The sequence below is a fragment of the Cucumis melo genome, chromosome 5, assembly GCF_025177605.1.
Source record: "Cucumis melo cultivar AY chromosome 5, USDA_Cmelo_AY_1.0, whole genome shotgun sequence".
Taxonomy (NCBI): domain Eukaryota; kingdom Viridiplantae; phylum Streptophyta; class Magnoliopsida; order Cucurbitales; family Cucurbitaceae; genus Cucumis; species Cucumis melo.
The window spans coordinates 2,123,740-2,141,052 of record NC_066861.1 but is presented as its reverse complement, the minus strand read 5'-3'; the positions used below and the strand labels follow the sequence as shown (position 1 = coordinate 2,141,052).

The 17,313-nt window shown below is 29.2% G+C and overlaps 2 protein-coding genes across 2 annotated transcripts; one reads left to right on the top strand and one right to left on the bottom strand.

The window, feature by feature from the left end:
* The first annotated feature begins 6,024 nt into the window (after positions 1-6,024).
* Positions 6,025-8,688, top strand: LOC103491396 (glycerol-3-phosphate acyltransferase 1). Its single transcript, XM_008451321.3, has 2 exons — positions 6,025-7,071; positions 7,720-8,688. The coding sequence occupies exons 1-2, from the start codon at positions 6,199-6,201 to the stop codon at positions 8,608-8,610; spliced, it is 1,764 nt and encodes a 587-aa protein (XP_008449543.2). The 5' UTR covers positions 6,025-6,198; the 3' UTR covers positions 8,611-8,688.
* A 5,950-nt stretch (positions 8,689-14,638) lies between these two features.
* On the bottom strand, positions 14,639-15,826 carry LOC103491397 (uncharacterized). The gene has a single exon (XM_008451322.3). The coding sequence runs from the start codon at positions 15,737-15,739 to the stop codon at positions 14,915-14,917; it is 825 nt and encodes a 274-aa protein (XP_008449544.2). The 5' UTR covers positions 15,740-15,826; the 3' UTR covers positions 14,639-14,914.
* Between the last annotated feature and the right edge of the window lie 1,487 nt (positions 15,827-17,313).

The window sequence follows — 17,313 nt, the reverse complement described above, 5'->3', positions numbered from 1 at the left end:
GATAATTTTCTTCCAAAGAGGGTCAATTTCCATACGAAATCTCCAAAGCCATTTGCAAAGAAAGGAGAAATTTATATCGGCCATCTTAACCCAAACCACCTTTTTCAATAGGAAGTGAAACTTTGGACCATTTGAGAAGTTGAGTGAGTTTATCCATGTTATGGTTTTTTGATTTCTTTTTAAATAATATTTTTTTAAAAAATATTGACACAAAGTCGTGTACCGTTAAATCGTGGACCGAGTACACGCCTACGGACCAAAATCTAACTGGAATCGTATACCCAGTACACAATTCCGATCATATGTAGAACGGATGCATAAGTACACGACTTCGTTCTAAGAAATCAAAATAAAAAAATAATCAAAACAACTCATCTATTCTCTTTCTAATTTCTTAATTTTTTTTTAAACATGAATAGAGTAATCTTCTTCCATCCAAAAGACAATCATTTGTTTCTTATTTTCATTCAAATTTTCAATATAATCTTTGTTCTCCTTCCTCATTTCCTATTTTTTCATCATTAATGACGTTTTCCGTCGCAGTAGAAAACCATTTCAGCTCCTCAAATTTGTAGTTTTTCCTTACCATCGTCAATCCATCACCCCTTGCTATAACAAGTTGTGAGAAGAAACACAAATGATGGTGGAAGCATTGAATCAGTGAGAGTGGGAAACGACAAAAATGACACTGAGCTTGCTAGAAGGGAGGAGGAGGAGAAGGGATAAAGAGAGAGGAAGAAAAAGGGGAGCACGTGATAGGTAAGAGGAAAATGAACGGGTTTACAATGAAAAGCTTTAGGTTAATTTCTCTTTATTGTTTACCGGTGCTTCTTTATTTTAAATAAATCTCTATGTTTGGATGCAAAATAAAATCAATAAATTTAAATTCCATCATGATATTGACTAAAAAAATTTCATTTCTAATTTCGCATTTAATTGCTATTTAAGTCTATTGACTAAAAAATTTTCATTTTTGGATTATTTATTTAAGTACGTAGGTAAACCATAATATTGACTAAAAAATTTTCATTTATAATTTGATTAAGTATTTAATTGCATATTTAAACCATAATGTTGACTAAAAAATTTTTATTTTTAATTTAAATTGGGTATTTAAACCATAATTTTTTTTAATTATGGAAGTCGGCCCGACTTTCTTTAGTTAGGCTATCATGGATTAAAAGAAAGCGTGTACCGATTACACAACTTCCCTCATTTACACAAGCTATCCTATTTTTTACGATAGTTTGACCATCTACCTTATTTTTGTCACGTTTTCACAAACTACCTTGTTTCTATCATTATTCTCAAAAAACATTATATTTTTTAAAATACTCTTGATTTTTCTAGAGAAAATTACACCAATGTCTTTCGATTTTCTTGCAGATGCCAATAAGAGCTTTGAGAGCAGAGAGGTGATAGGAGGGAAGACTATCAAGAATAGATTTGATGAGAGACTATCAAGAATAGATTTGATGAGAGTTAATTTGCGTCCTTTTGGAGATTCATGAATACTTTCAAATATATAAATAACTTTTAGCTTTTCTTTTTCGTTTTTAATTTTTATGTAGTACAGAAATGGAGGGAATAGTAATTTAAACCTCTCAACTTGAATGAGGTTACATATCAATTCAATTGCAAAAAGTAAAAAGTGAAAATGGAACAAAAAAATGTCCGATCAATCAAAATTTTGTTGTGTTTTTACTTTTTAAAGTTCATTCTTCACAAAATTTGTCTGTCTATCGACCAAATACAATATTTTCTCTGTCGAAAATGGTTAGAGTACTGTAGCAATCTAATGTTCATCTCATTTGTTTAAGTTGTTTTCTAGGTTTTGTGTTTAATTTAATTTGGTAAAATATTACAACTAAAGTTTATCCCCACATGGACCAAAATAAAGAATTTTGAATATGTTTCTAAGTCTATTAAAAGGACCCATGCCTCTACTTTCAAGTATCATCTGTTAGAATCACCCATACTAACTCTAACTCTAATTAAAATCACTTTACGTATTCTCTAGTTTAAGAGAGGAAAAAAGTTAGTAATACTAAATCTTTTAGAGTGTAATTTTGTAATCGGGATCGGAAGAGAGAATTATTTTGAGTGATTGTCAAAAAATTTTACATGACGGATTTCTTTTTGACGTATAGGTCGAGGTTTTTATTTGTGATAGACAGAGGTGTGAGGTTTTTCTTAGCTATATGAACATTATTACACACATTATTATGATTTTAAAAAATGATCCTTATTTTGACACTACAATATTTGTAAGTTTTCTTGAGGTAATCAGAACATGATTTAATCAGATCACTATAATTACCAACAGGATTCTGAAACTCTCTCTCTAATGCTCTCCTATGTTGTAAGTTATGCACCAAATTTGATTTTTTTTTAAGAATGTTTAGTATTATTATTATTTTAGTTCTCAAAATTTGGAATTTATAGGTCTTTCTATTCCCTCCATATTGTCTTTCTATTCTCTCCATATTGTTTATTTTTATGTATATATGAACTTGATGATACAATGGTTTTTTATTCTCTGTATTTGTTAATGAGTTTCCTTATTTGTCTCTGTATACTTTTTTTATATTTGGTACATGATCTTGAATCAAATAACAATTTGAAAAAAAAAATATAGAATAAGAGAAAAAGACAATGGAAAGGAAAAGAAAAATTGTATAAGAAAAAAAAGATGGAAAGGAAGGGCAAACAGAAATTTACATTAAAAAAAATGAAAAAAACGATAGAAAGTAAGGACAAACATAAATTTGCATAAAAACGATGGAAAGAAAAAAAATGATAGAGAAGAAAGATAATAAAAAGGAAGGGCAAACTTAGAATATTTAGCTTCATGAGTTTGTTCATTTTGTTACACGTATTGTAAATATTTTACCAATTTATTATATTAATAAAAATTACCTTTTTTTTTTCAAACAACATTGTTTTATCTTTCAAATATGAGATTAAGATTGTGTTTTAGTCAATTTGTTTTAATGAGGTTAACAATTCATTTAGAGATTCATTAACTAATCATTTAATTAACTCTTAAATAAGATATCAATGAATCAGAAATAAAATTGACAAAGAGAACTCTGTTTAAGAATTGTTATGGCCTATAGGTTTAGGTACTTAAGTTGACAACTTATAAAAACATCGTTGCCAACTTAAAAAAACATATTTCCTTTAGGTAATTAATTAACCTTAGAATTGAATTAGTCAATTTTTTGTTTGTTATGTTAAATCTTAAATCAATTTAATGGTTGAATATTTAAATTATTCTCATATCTTAAATTTTATATATATTAAATTTTTTAATGTAAATGCATGTTATCTTTTGAAATATAAAATAAATAAAATAATTAAATTTTCATAATTTTATAAAATTTTATCTAATTTAGGGTTACATCTTATTGATTTTTACTTTTATTTAGAATTAATATTTCAGAAAAGAATATGTAAGAAAATTTTTCATTCTCTCATGTATTATAACTAAAAAAATAACAAAAGAAAAATAGGTTCAAAGAAATAGAAAAAAGATAATATTTCCAAAGAAATGAAAGAAGATATTTGTATATATGATTTCCAACATCGAAGAAATAAATCTTTGTCTTCTAGCATTTTCCTCTCCACCTTAATTGATGGTGCAATTTTTTAAATTCATTGTTTATCTTATCTTCTCATTTTTCTTGTCTCCTTGTATTTCCCTCTCCGTTTGACAATGACTTGTTTCTTCGATAGAAGAAGGATACCATACATTTATATTAAATAAATTGATAGAAAATATGAGTTAGAGAATTTGAAAATGCTTAGTTGAATTTATTATCATGCCTATAAAAATTCTTCCACTATCCACGAAGTTAATTAGAGCAATAATCAAATTTTGAAATGATTAGAGAAATGGGAAGAAAGAGTTAAAATTCACCTACTATTCATACATTACATTGAAGTTGAATGACAAAATTGTTATAAAATGAATAGCAAAAACACTCATAATCGAAAGAGAGTTTATATTATTTTAATCACTTAGGGTTCTAATTACTTTTACCCTATAGCAGAGTGAAGGTTAATTAAAATAACCCTTACTTCCCCAACTGCTTGAACACACCCCTCGAATGTTGGTTGATTATAGCCTAAATAGCCCACTCAATTACTCACCCCAAGATGCAGACCTCAACACCTCTAGTAGGCCGGTAACAGATGGAATTTTTAACCTCTAGGTAATAGCTAGGTACTCTTATGCTCATATTTATTGTAATATATAAATTAACCAACACAATAAATATGAATTAAAAGAGTGATTTAATTGTGTAATTTAAACTAAATTGTGTGTGTGTGTGTGTGTAAAGGGTGTTGTACTGTAATATACATGAAATGTACATGCAAACAAAACAATGTTACCATGATGCCTTTCTAGAGAACACACACACACTATATATCAGCATTCATACAAAATGATTATATAAACAGTTCTCTTCTCCCCCAGTTTTCTTATGAACCCATCTGTAAATGCATGAGCTTAACTACCACACAACAAAATTTGGAAAGAAGAAGTTTTCAAAGATGAAAACAAATTAGATGAGGATGGTCATGCACTTAGCCCTTTACTATATATTATAAATTGCATTGGGAAATGACCACCTCAATATTTCTTACCCCCAACCATTTTCTTGGATGCTGCACCCATTTAAATTAAAGGTCTTGACCCTTCTAAATGAAGATGTGAAATTATTGGACCCCTGAAATGATCTAAACTGTAAACCTTCAGAGTGTATTAATTAGAAGGAAACAAACAAATAAAATTTAAATCACTGCGGTGTTGTGATTGGGGAGATTGAGGAGGCCGAGATGATCAGGGTGCCGCCAACACAAAGTCAATTTTTATTATTAACATAACATCAAAGAAAAGATTAAGTCAATGGAATCTTGTTGTGTTCTGATACATTTTGACTATTTAGTTCTTCATTTATTTTATTTATTTTTTTTTATAGAAAAAAGCTCTTTAACATTTATTAATCGGTGCGAAAGATTTTTCAAATAACAGACAATATTGGTTATCTAACTCTATAAAAGAGACATTTCCTCCCACAAAAGAACAAAAGTATTACTACATTGCCTAAGCTGATCCAACTCTTTTTAAATTCTTATGAACAGTTGGATTTTGCTATATTTTCTTTTTCATGTAGATAGTTTTAATTTTATTTTTGTAAATTAATGATAAGTAAATTACTTTCTTAAAAAGAAAAAAAGGTTGTTTTTGTACCCACAGATTTCATTTTCTTCAGAAGGAAAAGAATGGTGAGAAATCAAATGTGTGTGTCCTTTTTCCCTAAGGACAGCGTAAACTGAACATAAATAAATGGGAAATTAAAATTTTTCGTACAAAAGAAAATTAAATACGTTTTTATTTTTCATTTATACTTAAATAAATGTTTAATACATTTATTTTTCATTTATACTTAAATAAATGGGCTACCAATAACTGTTTAACACACATAATCTTTTTTTTTTTTTAATTCACATTAAAATTGTATTATATTATTATTAATAAATTTTTTAAACAAAAAATTGCTATTTTAATAATAATAATAAAAAAAAACTAAACAAAACGAGTAGATTTTTAAAAGATAATTAAGAAAATAGATTGATTTCTTTCAGTGTTTTATTTCACAAAACGATATTTAAGGTTTTTTTTTTTTTTTTTTTCACTTCCAGCACTTAAGAAAAGTAAAGTGTTACAAAACCAAATAATTACTCATCAAAATTAATATATAAATTCATAAAAAAGATCAAACAAAAGAATTAAAAGAGTGAAAAAGTTAAGGATTAGAATAGTGATTTAAGAAATGTGTTAAAGGTAATTAAATAGTGTTGACAATGTAATTTCATTTTTTCTTCTTTACTCCGTGGAAGGTCACCTACAATCCAACCGAACCGACTACTAGTAATTGTAATATTTGCATGTTAACGGCACTTTCATATAAATATATGGATCAAAAAAATGAATCACAAATTCAATTTAATGCCAACCACAGTGGTCGCCTAACCAAAATTACATTGGTCAACTTTCCAATTTCCAAAATACACACAATTAACTTCAATTCCTTCCCTATAAATACTCTCTCAAAACTCTTCGTCTTCTTCATATTCCAACCCCAAACTTACCCAAAATCAATCCACTCGTTATCTTTAGAAAAAGCAATGGCTGTTTTTCCAAGGCTTCTTTTGAAGCTCATAGAATGTGTTTTATACCAACTCTTAGCCAATTCATGTTACAAAGCAGCTAAGAAAGTAAAACAATATGGTTTTACCTTTACTTCCCTTTTTGTTACTACAAACCCATCTCTCAAAACACCCAATAATTCTTCTTCTTCTTCTTCTTCTTTTTTTTCTTCTTCTTCTTCTTCTTCTTCTTCTTCTTCTTCTTCTTCTTCTTCTTCTTCTGCTGCTGCTGCTGCTGCTGCTGCTGCTGCTGCTTCTGCTTTTTACCCCCACATCTCCAAATGTAGCCTTAAAAACAGAGCATCCCAAACTCTTGTTTGTGATTTAAATGTACTTTTAAACTCCTCAAAAACCAACTCCCTTTTCCCTTATTTCATGCTTGTTTGCTTTGAAGGTGGCACCATTTTTAGAGCTTTGATCTTGCTTATTTCGTGGCCATTTCTTTGTCTTTTGGATTCCCAATCCAAATTCAAAGCTATGGTTTTCATTTCTTATTGTGGGCTACCAATTAAGGATATGACCAATGTTAGTAAGGCTGTTCTCCCTAAGTTTTTTCTTGAGAATCTCAACCTTCATGTTTTTGAAGTCTTTCAAGCTACTGGCACTAAGGTTGTGTTCACTAGTGCTCCTAGAGTTATGGTGGAAGGGTTTTTGAGAAATTATTTGAATGTTAAGGATGTTGTAGGGACTGAATTGCAAACTTATGGCCGTTACTACACCGGTCTTCTGTCTCAACATGGTTTGCTTGTCAAACATAAAGCTTTACTTGAGTATTTTGGAGAAGAGAGGCCTGATATTGGTATTGGATCTCCAAACCATCTTCATGATCATCTTTTCATCTCTCTTTGCAAGGTAATTTTATTATGAATTTTATGTCGGTTATTACATGAATGTTACTGAGAGAGACACGTACATATAGTTAATTAATCTATATATATCAGTTTGGCTCCACTATTTAACTATGCTACCTAAGTTTGAAAGTCTGTCTAGTCTATTAATAAATGCTACAAAATACAACCATTTTTTACTTGTTATTTTTATAGAAAATAACATAAAAATCCTTACACGTGACAGAAAAAGTGGCTTATTTTGTCAGACCAAGTTCTTGAATAATTCATGTCAGTGCGTTTTCTGTTTGATTTTTCCCTAAATTGATGAGAGTATTTACAAAAAAAAAAAAAAAAAAAAAAAAAAAAAATCTTACCTGCCTTCTGAAAATTCATTCAATATAGTTTTTAATTCAAAATACAAGTTTTTAAGGGAAATCCGTACATGAAGATGTAGTAGATGGAGTCGTGAAGAAAATTCAGCCAACCCATTAATTTTCATTTCTTAAGATTCGCATTCACAACGGTGTTTTATTTTCTTCTTGATGTAGTATGTACTAGAAAACAAAAAAAAAAAATAGTGGGCCAGAAAAAACAGGTGCTATTTATGATATGACATGAACAACCACCAATATCAAGTATATGTCTAATATATATCTGTATATTTTGACAGGAAGGATATGTTGTGAACAAGGAGGAGGAGATGAAAAAAGGAGAAGTAGTAGGAAGAGAAAGATATCCAAAGCCATTAATATTTCACGATGGAAGGCTAGCGTTTTTACCAACTCCATTTGCAAGTCTTTGCACATTCCTATGGATTCCTTTTGGTATTTTGCTGGCAGTTTACCGAATTTTGATAGGCATTCTCCTTCCTTACAAATTATGTCTTTGTTTAGGCCATTGGAGTGGGTTAAACATAACTCTAAAAGATTACGCAACGACGAAGACGATGACGACAACAACAAAAAAAGGAGGAGTTCTATTTGTTTGTAGCCACAGAACATTATTAGACCCCGTGTTTTTAAGTGCGTTACTTGGGAAACCATTAGTTGCTGTTACATATAGTTTAAGCAAATTCTCAGAAATCATAGCTCCAATTAAAACAGTGAGATTGAGCAGAGAGAGAGAGAAAGATGGTGAAAAAATGCAAAAATTACTCGAACAAGGGGATTTGGTTGTTTGTCCTGAAGGGACGACATGTCGGGAGCCGTATTTGTTGAGATTTAGTCCACTCTTTGCTGAATTGACAGATGAAATAGTACCTGTTGCTGTGGATTCATGGGTTAGTATGTTTTATGGCACGACAGCAAGTGGATTAAAATGGTTGGATCCAATATTCTTTTTGATGAATCCAAGAGCTAATTACCATATGGTTGTTCTTCCTAAGATTCCAAAGGAAAAAACATGTGGTGGTGGAGGAAAATCAAGTTACGAGGTTGCTAACTATGTTCAAAGACAATTGGGTGATGTTTTGGGATTTCAATGTACTAACCTTACTAGAAAGGATAAGTATTTGATGTTGGCTGGGAATGAAGGTGTTGAATCCTCAAAAACAACAACATAGATATATATATGTGTGTGTGTGTGTGTATTTTTTCTTGTTTGGTACAAATCCAAATTCATCATGAGCAGCTTCTATTAATTGTTATTTTGTGTTACGTTGTTTGTGTTGATGATGAACTTGCTTTACATGGATTTTGTGATAATTAAATGTCACATTTGGTATTTAGTTTTTGTGCAGTATTTCTTCTCAATCAAGTTCTAAATCTAACAATTTAAGCTCAAAGGGTATATTAAATGCAGAAATTAAAAGTCATGATAATGATAATGTTAGTATAGTAGTATGTACACTTAATTTGCAAAATTTGAAATAACAATATATGGTGGGCTAGATTACCCAGAGATTACACATCCATTTTATTTTAAATGAAAGAAAAATATAGTAAATATTGATTGTACCATTTTGAATTGCGATTAAGTAGAATATTTGAGATGTTGATTGACTGAAAACTAAAAAATATGTCGTACAAAAAACTTAATTCAAATATAAATTAAATGAAAATGTTAGTTGTTTGGTGTAAGTACACACCATGATTTATATACGAATCGAGATGAAAAATATAGAAAAGAATATCGATCAAAGTTTAATTACCTCGTTGGCCCTGAGATATATCTCAACATCAAAAATGTTTAAAAGTCTTGAGAGATAATAAAAGGGTACACTAATTAAATCAATCAAATTATTGAATTGATTGAAGAGATAAATGAATAGAATCATTAAATTAATTCCAACAATAAACTACCTAAAAAGTGAGCTTTTATGTCGCACAATGAGTGCATTTGCATTAGATTATAACACCCCCCCCCCCCACCAAGACACGTGTCAATACCATACACTCTAATTTAACAAATAAATTTGATGTCTTAATCTTCCAATAATAAAATAGTCTTCCAATTACAAAATGTTAGCTTTCTTATGTCAATGTCTTTCCTTAATTATTTTCTCTCTTTTTTCTTTTTGCAATTTGCTACCTCCCCTCTTCTCTATTCTTTTTCAATTCTTCCCACTAACTTCTAATTACATCGTTTCATTTGCTGTTTTTGGATTACACTCACTTTCCCATCTTCCCCTATCATTCATAAAACTATTAAAATCAAAATCAATCAAAGTCCGTCCGTATGGTAGCTATATATATTAACAAACAAACGAATAACAAATATTATTAGAGAGAATATTTTAACATACAAATCAGTGCGACTAAATTAGAGAATAGTACTTCTCTTTTTAAGTCTTATGATCAAAAGTAATACCATGTACTAGTTGTTTGTAGCACCACGTAACAATGTCAAGGTATTTCAACATAGAATTTTAAACTTTTGATTTTATCAAAAATTAATTATCAGATTCAAACAAAATTAAAAGTTTAAGAATGTACTAATTATAAAGTTGGAAGTTTATGAAACAAATCTTTGAAGCCGAGTAGGTATGATTAAATTAGTTTGAATTAAATTGAGTGGTTATGTATATAATAGTTTATCAATTTTTTCTTTTTTAAATTTCAATAATATATTTTTGTATTATTTGTTGCTATTAATAAAAATTTTAATATTAAAATAACATGATAGTTTTTTCATAATTTAAAAAAAGACTTAAAATCAAATGACATCAATTACTCCAACATGTTAGGATTTATTTAATGGATAAGGATGGTCTATTGGTCAAGTTATTATTGTTTTTTGTTTCAAAGATTTTTCTAAGTAGATTTTTCTGTAGGTTCATTAAAATCAGAAAGTATTTTTTGAAAATTAAAAAAAGTATTATATAATAATAAAAAAAAAATACAACAATTTTTGTATTGTTAGATATTTAAATTGTAGAATATATATTTTTTTACAAAAATTAGAATAGATTATTCAATTATAACTTTTAGAATGAAACATGAAATATGTTTTGTTTCCAAAACCATCATAATTCTATTTTTCACATTTATATCTCCCTAATTTTCTCAACTATTTTTTTATATATCCTCTCAGCTAATTTGTCTTTTTTTTTTAAAGGTACTGTAATACAATTTGGGGATGAGTATTTCAACTTGTGATCTCTTGTCATTAAATGTATGCGACAATTGAGTTGAGCTTATATTGACTTTCTCTTGTTATATGTATCAATAAATTAAATAAAATTTATTAAGGTGGATCACTGTATTTAAATGAAATGCAATTAAATAAAAAATAATTAAAAGAATATACCTTCATTGCAATTAAATTCAAACAGATTAATATAATCAAAAGTTGAGTAAATAAATGGGAATTTATCATGAATAGCAAAATAGTGAAACTACTTACAAAATATAGTAAAAAAACTTAAACAGGCTATAGGGAATTTGATTGATTTTGCTATATTTATATTTAGTAAATAATTTTAATATTTTCCTATTTTTAAAAATGTTACTGAAAAAATTATATAATTTAAGAGACGTGAAATATTACTTGTTTTTCATTCTCTCTTTCCCTTTATTCTCTACGTAAAATAAAAAAAAATCCAAACAAACCAAATTTTTTAAAAGCAATAAAAAATAAAAAGTAAATTTAAATAGATTAATTTAAAAGTAATCAAATTGAATTATAGAAAAGAAAAGAGATATGATTTAAAACTTAGAGAAATTTTCAAAATTAGAAAAAATCGATAAAATATTTGCTGTTAATAGAAAAATCATATATTTACGCCGTTAGTCCAATTATGTTATAAATAATTTTCATTCAACTTTAAATCTATCTCAAATATTATCTTACCATATTTTAGGTTAACTCACAAAAAATATAAAATAAATCAAATTAATGATTATCATTCTAAAATTCTTTCTATTGTATAAAGAAGTGAAAAATGTGCGATATTTTTTAAAGGTTACGATGGTAAAATAGAAATTATGAAAAAATTCAAAAAAAAAGAAAGAAAAAAACGTAAAAATTCTCTATTATCTATAATAATGAAAAGATATATCACTATTATCTCAATAACATGTGGTCAGAATAATTTGAAAACAATGGTAAAACAAAAGAAAAGAAAAGAATAATAAAAAAAAAAGCATATGTCGTTGAGGGAAAAAAATCAATGGATATGATGTTTAGAATTGTAAAATAATTTGATATTTTTCTAAAAATCTAACACTTTTCTAAAGAATCTTTTTATAAATCAAACTAATTATATTGTATAAAATATCTAAAAACTCATTATACATAGATTTTTATCCTCGATCTATAATCTACCACGTTATAGAGCCAAGTCATCGACATTCATCCACCTAGATTGCTTAGGTAATCGTTGTAGAGAAGATTTGTGGAAAGTACAAAAGAACCATTTCAACGAGTTGAAAAACAAGAAACACATAAAAAGAAAAAGAGAGAGAGAATAATAAGCAATTAAGGAATCCCTAGCTTTCTTGTCAATTTTGGAGTAGAGATATGCACCTTTCACCATATTTTATTTTCTCGAGAAGACGAGATTGAGGAGCTTTTGCATACATGGAGAAATGAGAAAAATCGTTAATCGGTTGTGTGAGTGAATCAAACCGAGAGTTTTGGTCAACAATTCAACAAGTCCTTTGCTTTTTCTTTTTTTTTCTTAAAAACAGAGAGTTAATTTGGAATTCATTTGTTTGAATGTTTCATGTTTTTTACTTTTCTTTTTCGGTAATTTATGTTTCCAAACAAATAATTTTGTCTATCTAAAATAGAAAGAGATAAAATGGATAGAGATAGATAATGATAGAACACGATCAATGTCTATCTAAGATAGATTAAAAAAGTACACGTACTCTATCGATGTCTATCTGAAATAAACCATGAAAGTACTCTATTTTTTTTTTATCTATTTGAGATACAGTACTATCATTATCATTCTATACAGACATCGATAAAAACATCAAATGCAAGTGGTTTCCATCTATTCTTATTAGTTTGTTTCTTTTCATCGATCTTTCTCTGCAATAGCAACAACCTTCAAACTACTTGTTAAGGAGACTTTTGAATTACTGAAAGTTTGTTGACGATTCTGGTGGTGGAGATGGCAGCGACGATGGTTGTTCTAAGGAAGTTCAAAGATGCCTAGACAACGATGAAGAAGAATGGAATAGATGAAGATACCAAGGATCAAATACGAACGAGTGTAGTTTTGTTCACAAACATACGTTTGATTGAAGTATAAATTGATACTTAGTAACACTATTGTCATGACAGTCCAATCTATGATGGCTAATCTACTTAGGAATTAATTATTTTCTACAAATTTTCTTGACATCCAAATGTTGTTAGATCAGACGGATTCTCCCATAAAATTATTCAAGTTTAGTTTGAAATCTCACGAATAACAAAAAAAAAAAAAATATTGTTGTCAAAATATTGAAAGAGCATGAGAGTAGTTGAATTTCAAACAAAGAATTGAATTCATCAAATTATGGATTAGAATCAACCTCTAGCAGAGGGGTATTATGGATTGATCACTTTCAAATCCTCATCCAAAAGATTGCCAACTACTTTTGAATTTGAGACCAACAAGAATCTGACAAATTATTCTCATTTCATTTTTAATTTTTATGGCATCAGTATCAAATTAAAAATTAACATTGACACAACATATATCTGTCAATTAATTTTCACTGCTAATAGATCAAAGGATATATATGTTGTGTGTGTGTGTGTGTGGTAGAAAATATGATTGCATACATATATAATTTGATATATGTTAGGTCTCCATGAAAAGTAGAACTAACAAAAAGTTATATAACTTTTTTCTTTTTCCAATTTTTTTCTTGTGAATAGGAATTGCTAGAAATGAAAGAAAATATTTTAAAAAAACAAAGTAAAATAAATAAAAACAATATAGTGAAATTGTCTGAAATATAATATTTGACAAAATATTTACATTTCACGTAAAAATCAAGTCTTGTTTTCTTTTTATGAAATGTAAACAGTTTGTAGATTTTTTTTCTATTTTTAGAAAAACTCCAAATATATACATATATTCGTTTAGTTTTATTTAATTTTATTTTTCTTATGAATGATTCTCCAACCACTCTGGAAATAGTTTTTTTTAAGGAAACGAAAATTTAATTGATATTGAATTGTTAATTTTAGTTCAATACACGTAAATAATTGAATAAAGTTTTTACGTATTAACCTTTTTATTTCTTTTTAGAGCATAAAAAGTTAAATATATAACCTCACTAACTCGAACCAACTCAATCTAATTGTTTTATGGCTGGGTTAGGTTTTGTTTATTTTTTAATAAGCTTTATTTAGGCATGTTGAAGAAGTTTACAATCTTATGGTTGGGTCTAAAAGCTCTTTCAACCCAATCCAATCTACGAACATTTGTAGTGGAAACATTAGCTTTTTTTTCTTCCCCTTAACATGGGATCTTAATTTAACTACTCAATTCAGAAAATATTTAATTTAATTGATCTAAATCAAGGAATCCAGTCAAACAATTTTTGAATGAACAATCCTTGTTGAAAGAGAAAGTTTGGCTAGTCAAATTTTGGCACATCATTGCAACCAATACTCAAATCTGAAAAATGATATTGTATAGGTTAGTAACAAAAGTCGCTTGGGTTCAAGATCTATACTAATTTAAGTCCATTATGAAAATCTGAACAAAGTAAGATATTGAGTCTAAGTCATGTCCAACAAAACAACTAAGCCTAAGCCCATAAAAGCACATAGAAAAACCTACGTAAATAGAGGTCGTACTCCTTCATTTTGAGGAATTGGAATAACTGAAGTCTTTCGATTACTAAAAAAGTTAAAGCTCCAAATTTTTAAGGAACACAATTCCCTCCAAGTTTTGAAAATTAAAAGCCACACTAAAGCTCTAAAAACCAAAGCTCCAAATATATCAACTTTTACTCTCTAGATGATCCAAAAACAAAACTAAAGCTCGAAAAACTTTTAAAAGATCAGAGGATTTTGAAGCTCTTGAAATTATGAAGCCCAAAAAGATCGATCCAAAAATTCATGAACAAGTCCTAGAGTTGATTCTCCAAAAAGATAATTAAGTCTAGAAACCAATCCTCGGAAAAGAAGAAACCACCCCATAAGAGATTATAATCACTATATTAAACCGAAATTAATACACATTGTCGAAGGATAATTTAATGCGAGTATTTAACACAAAGTTGTGCAATTCGGAGCTTACAAAAATATATAAACAAATGTAAAAAATTGTAAGGACGAAATGGCCGGAAAAAAAGAAACAATAAAGTAGAAGAGATTGTTTTTTTGGAAAGACAACCCCATCCGACGTGGCAGTTCAAGAACGGCACTGCATTCGTTGGATTGGAATAATTGACCCATGTGGACGACCCATTGCCCTATAGGCTTCCGGATGTGTTGAACGAACCGCATGGGCGCTGATCTGGCAAACCCAACACATTATCAACGGTCCGATCCTGCCATCTGGACCTCAAAGCTTGATTCAACCGTTGGATGAAACCCTCCCCTTGTCTTTCATGATAATCAAGAAACGTTGCGATCTCCATAGGGTCCTTATCCTTCCACCACATGGGCTCACATGCCGCCAACGTGCCAACGGCCCCACCGGAATATTTCTTCTCGACAAATCCGGCTGCCGCGACGATATGCTCGACCATTCCGTCGAGGAGCGAGGGCGGCGCGTGGCCCTCTCCATTCCATAACCACACGCGCGACATACCTCTGAGAATCGCCGTTGACATGGCGTGATTCATGTTTGTGTCATTGAAAATAGAAGGGCTCAAATGGACGGCAAAGTCAACTCCACCGTCGAGCTGCTCGACGGCGACATTAGAAGAGAGATCCCGGAGGGAGAGCGTGAGATGTACGCTTTTGATTATCTTCTTTGGGAGGTCTTGTGAAGGGTAGATCAGATTCTGAATGAAGTTACTGGCGTTGAGGAGTAGGCGCGTGGCTTCGTCATTTGAAACGTAGAAGAGATCGAAACGTTGACCGGCGGAGGAGCCTTTGGCGTTGTTGAGAATTGTTATGTCGAAGCCTTTTGAGGCTTCGTGATTGGCCCAAAGTGAAGTGAGTCCGACGACGGCTACCAGAAGGAGGCGGAGGAGGACGGCGTGATTGGAGAGGTTAGGAGAAGTGGGAGTGGTGGGGGCGGCGGAGGTTGAGGAGAGGAGAGGTTGAGAAAGGGATCGGCGGTTTTCCATGGTTGATGAAGATAATTATAGAATTGATAAAAAAGGAGGGATTCGCTTTGCTTAAACTTTTATGACTTCAATTGAAGCTGCTATAATTTGGTGCCATTTCTTTTTCACCTTTTCTTTTTTGGTTTTATTCATTTTAGCAATTATATTTAAACTATTACCTATTACTATAATATTAATCATGATGTAGGGCATGCATTTTTAACATAATTTAATGGTTAAACTCCACCATCCATATAGAGACCATAATCTAATTATTTAGATAGCTTAAAATTTGGAATAAATATCCATTTCAACCTTCAATTTTGGGTCGTTCAATCTTAAACTAGTAATTTCAATCCATATTTATCTTAGACTTTAATAATATTTGCATAAATAAATTGATAAACTAATTAGAAATCCACAATGTCAAATTTTGATTTTTTTTTTTACATTGATTAAATTCTTACAAATTTGTAAATACAAGAACTAAATTCTTACGTACTAAAGTTCATGAATTAAATTGTTATAAAATTGAAAATAGAAAAACTAAATCATTACAAACAATAAAAAAAAATTAAACTTATAAATATATTTTTAACTTGTAAGGTTTGATATCTTCAAGATATTGAACAAGGGAGTGTTGGAAGTAGAGAGAAGTGTCACTAAGCATAATAATCGACATCTATATTAATTATATTTATAATACATTTTACTTTCTTTAAATGTTTCTTTAAAAGTTTGAATTTGAGTTGAAATGTTTGTATTTGAAAAAGTGAAAAAGCATATGAAGAAGGAGAGATAGGTATGAAATTCGGAAAAAAGAAAAAAAAACTAATATAATAACCAATTGTTAAACAAGTTTGACTTTTTTCAATGTATTGTTACAAGAGTTTTGACTTTTAATTAGGAAGGTTAAATTTGTAGCATTTCTTTTCTCACAAAATTAGGGTAGTAATTTACTCTTCTAGGGTCTTTTTAAAAGTATAATCTAAAATCAATACTCGTCATCTTGTTAGATGTTGTGTTTTGTTTGTACTTTGATCAAAATTTATCGGGTCCTTCTCATTTGATATTATATTATTTTTTTATAGAAAATAAATAAATAAAAATAATAAAAATAAATGTATTTGTATGGTACATTTATCACTAAACAATTATATTTACATGGTGATGTCCTACGCAATGATTTCTTTTGTGTCAAGATGATGGAGATGGATTATGGTCCCCTATCTCTACCCCCCGACACCCACTTGCACCATTAAATTGTCATTGTAGGGTTGTTTCGAAAAATACTCTTCGCAAACATAGAGTTAGTATACAAACTATCTCCAAAAGATAAGGTTATAATTCATTGTCTCTATGTTTTAGTTTTTGAAAACGACTATACTGACTCAATTCTTTATGCAATAATTTAGTTGTTTAATGGTTTTTTCTTCAAAATTCAATTCAAATATATATATATATATATATATATATATAAATAAACTAAAATATTTATAAAATATAGTAAAATATTATCGTCTATCTACAACTTGACTTATGTACAATATAAATAAGTTTCTAAATTTTAATGTATTTTAGTTTCAAATGAAAGC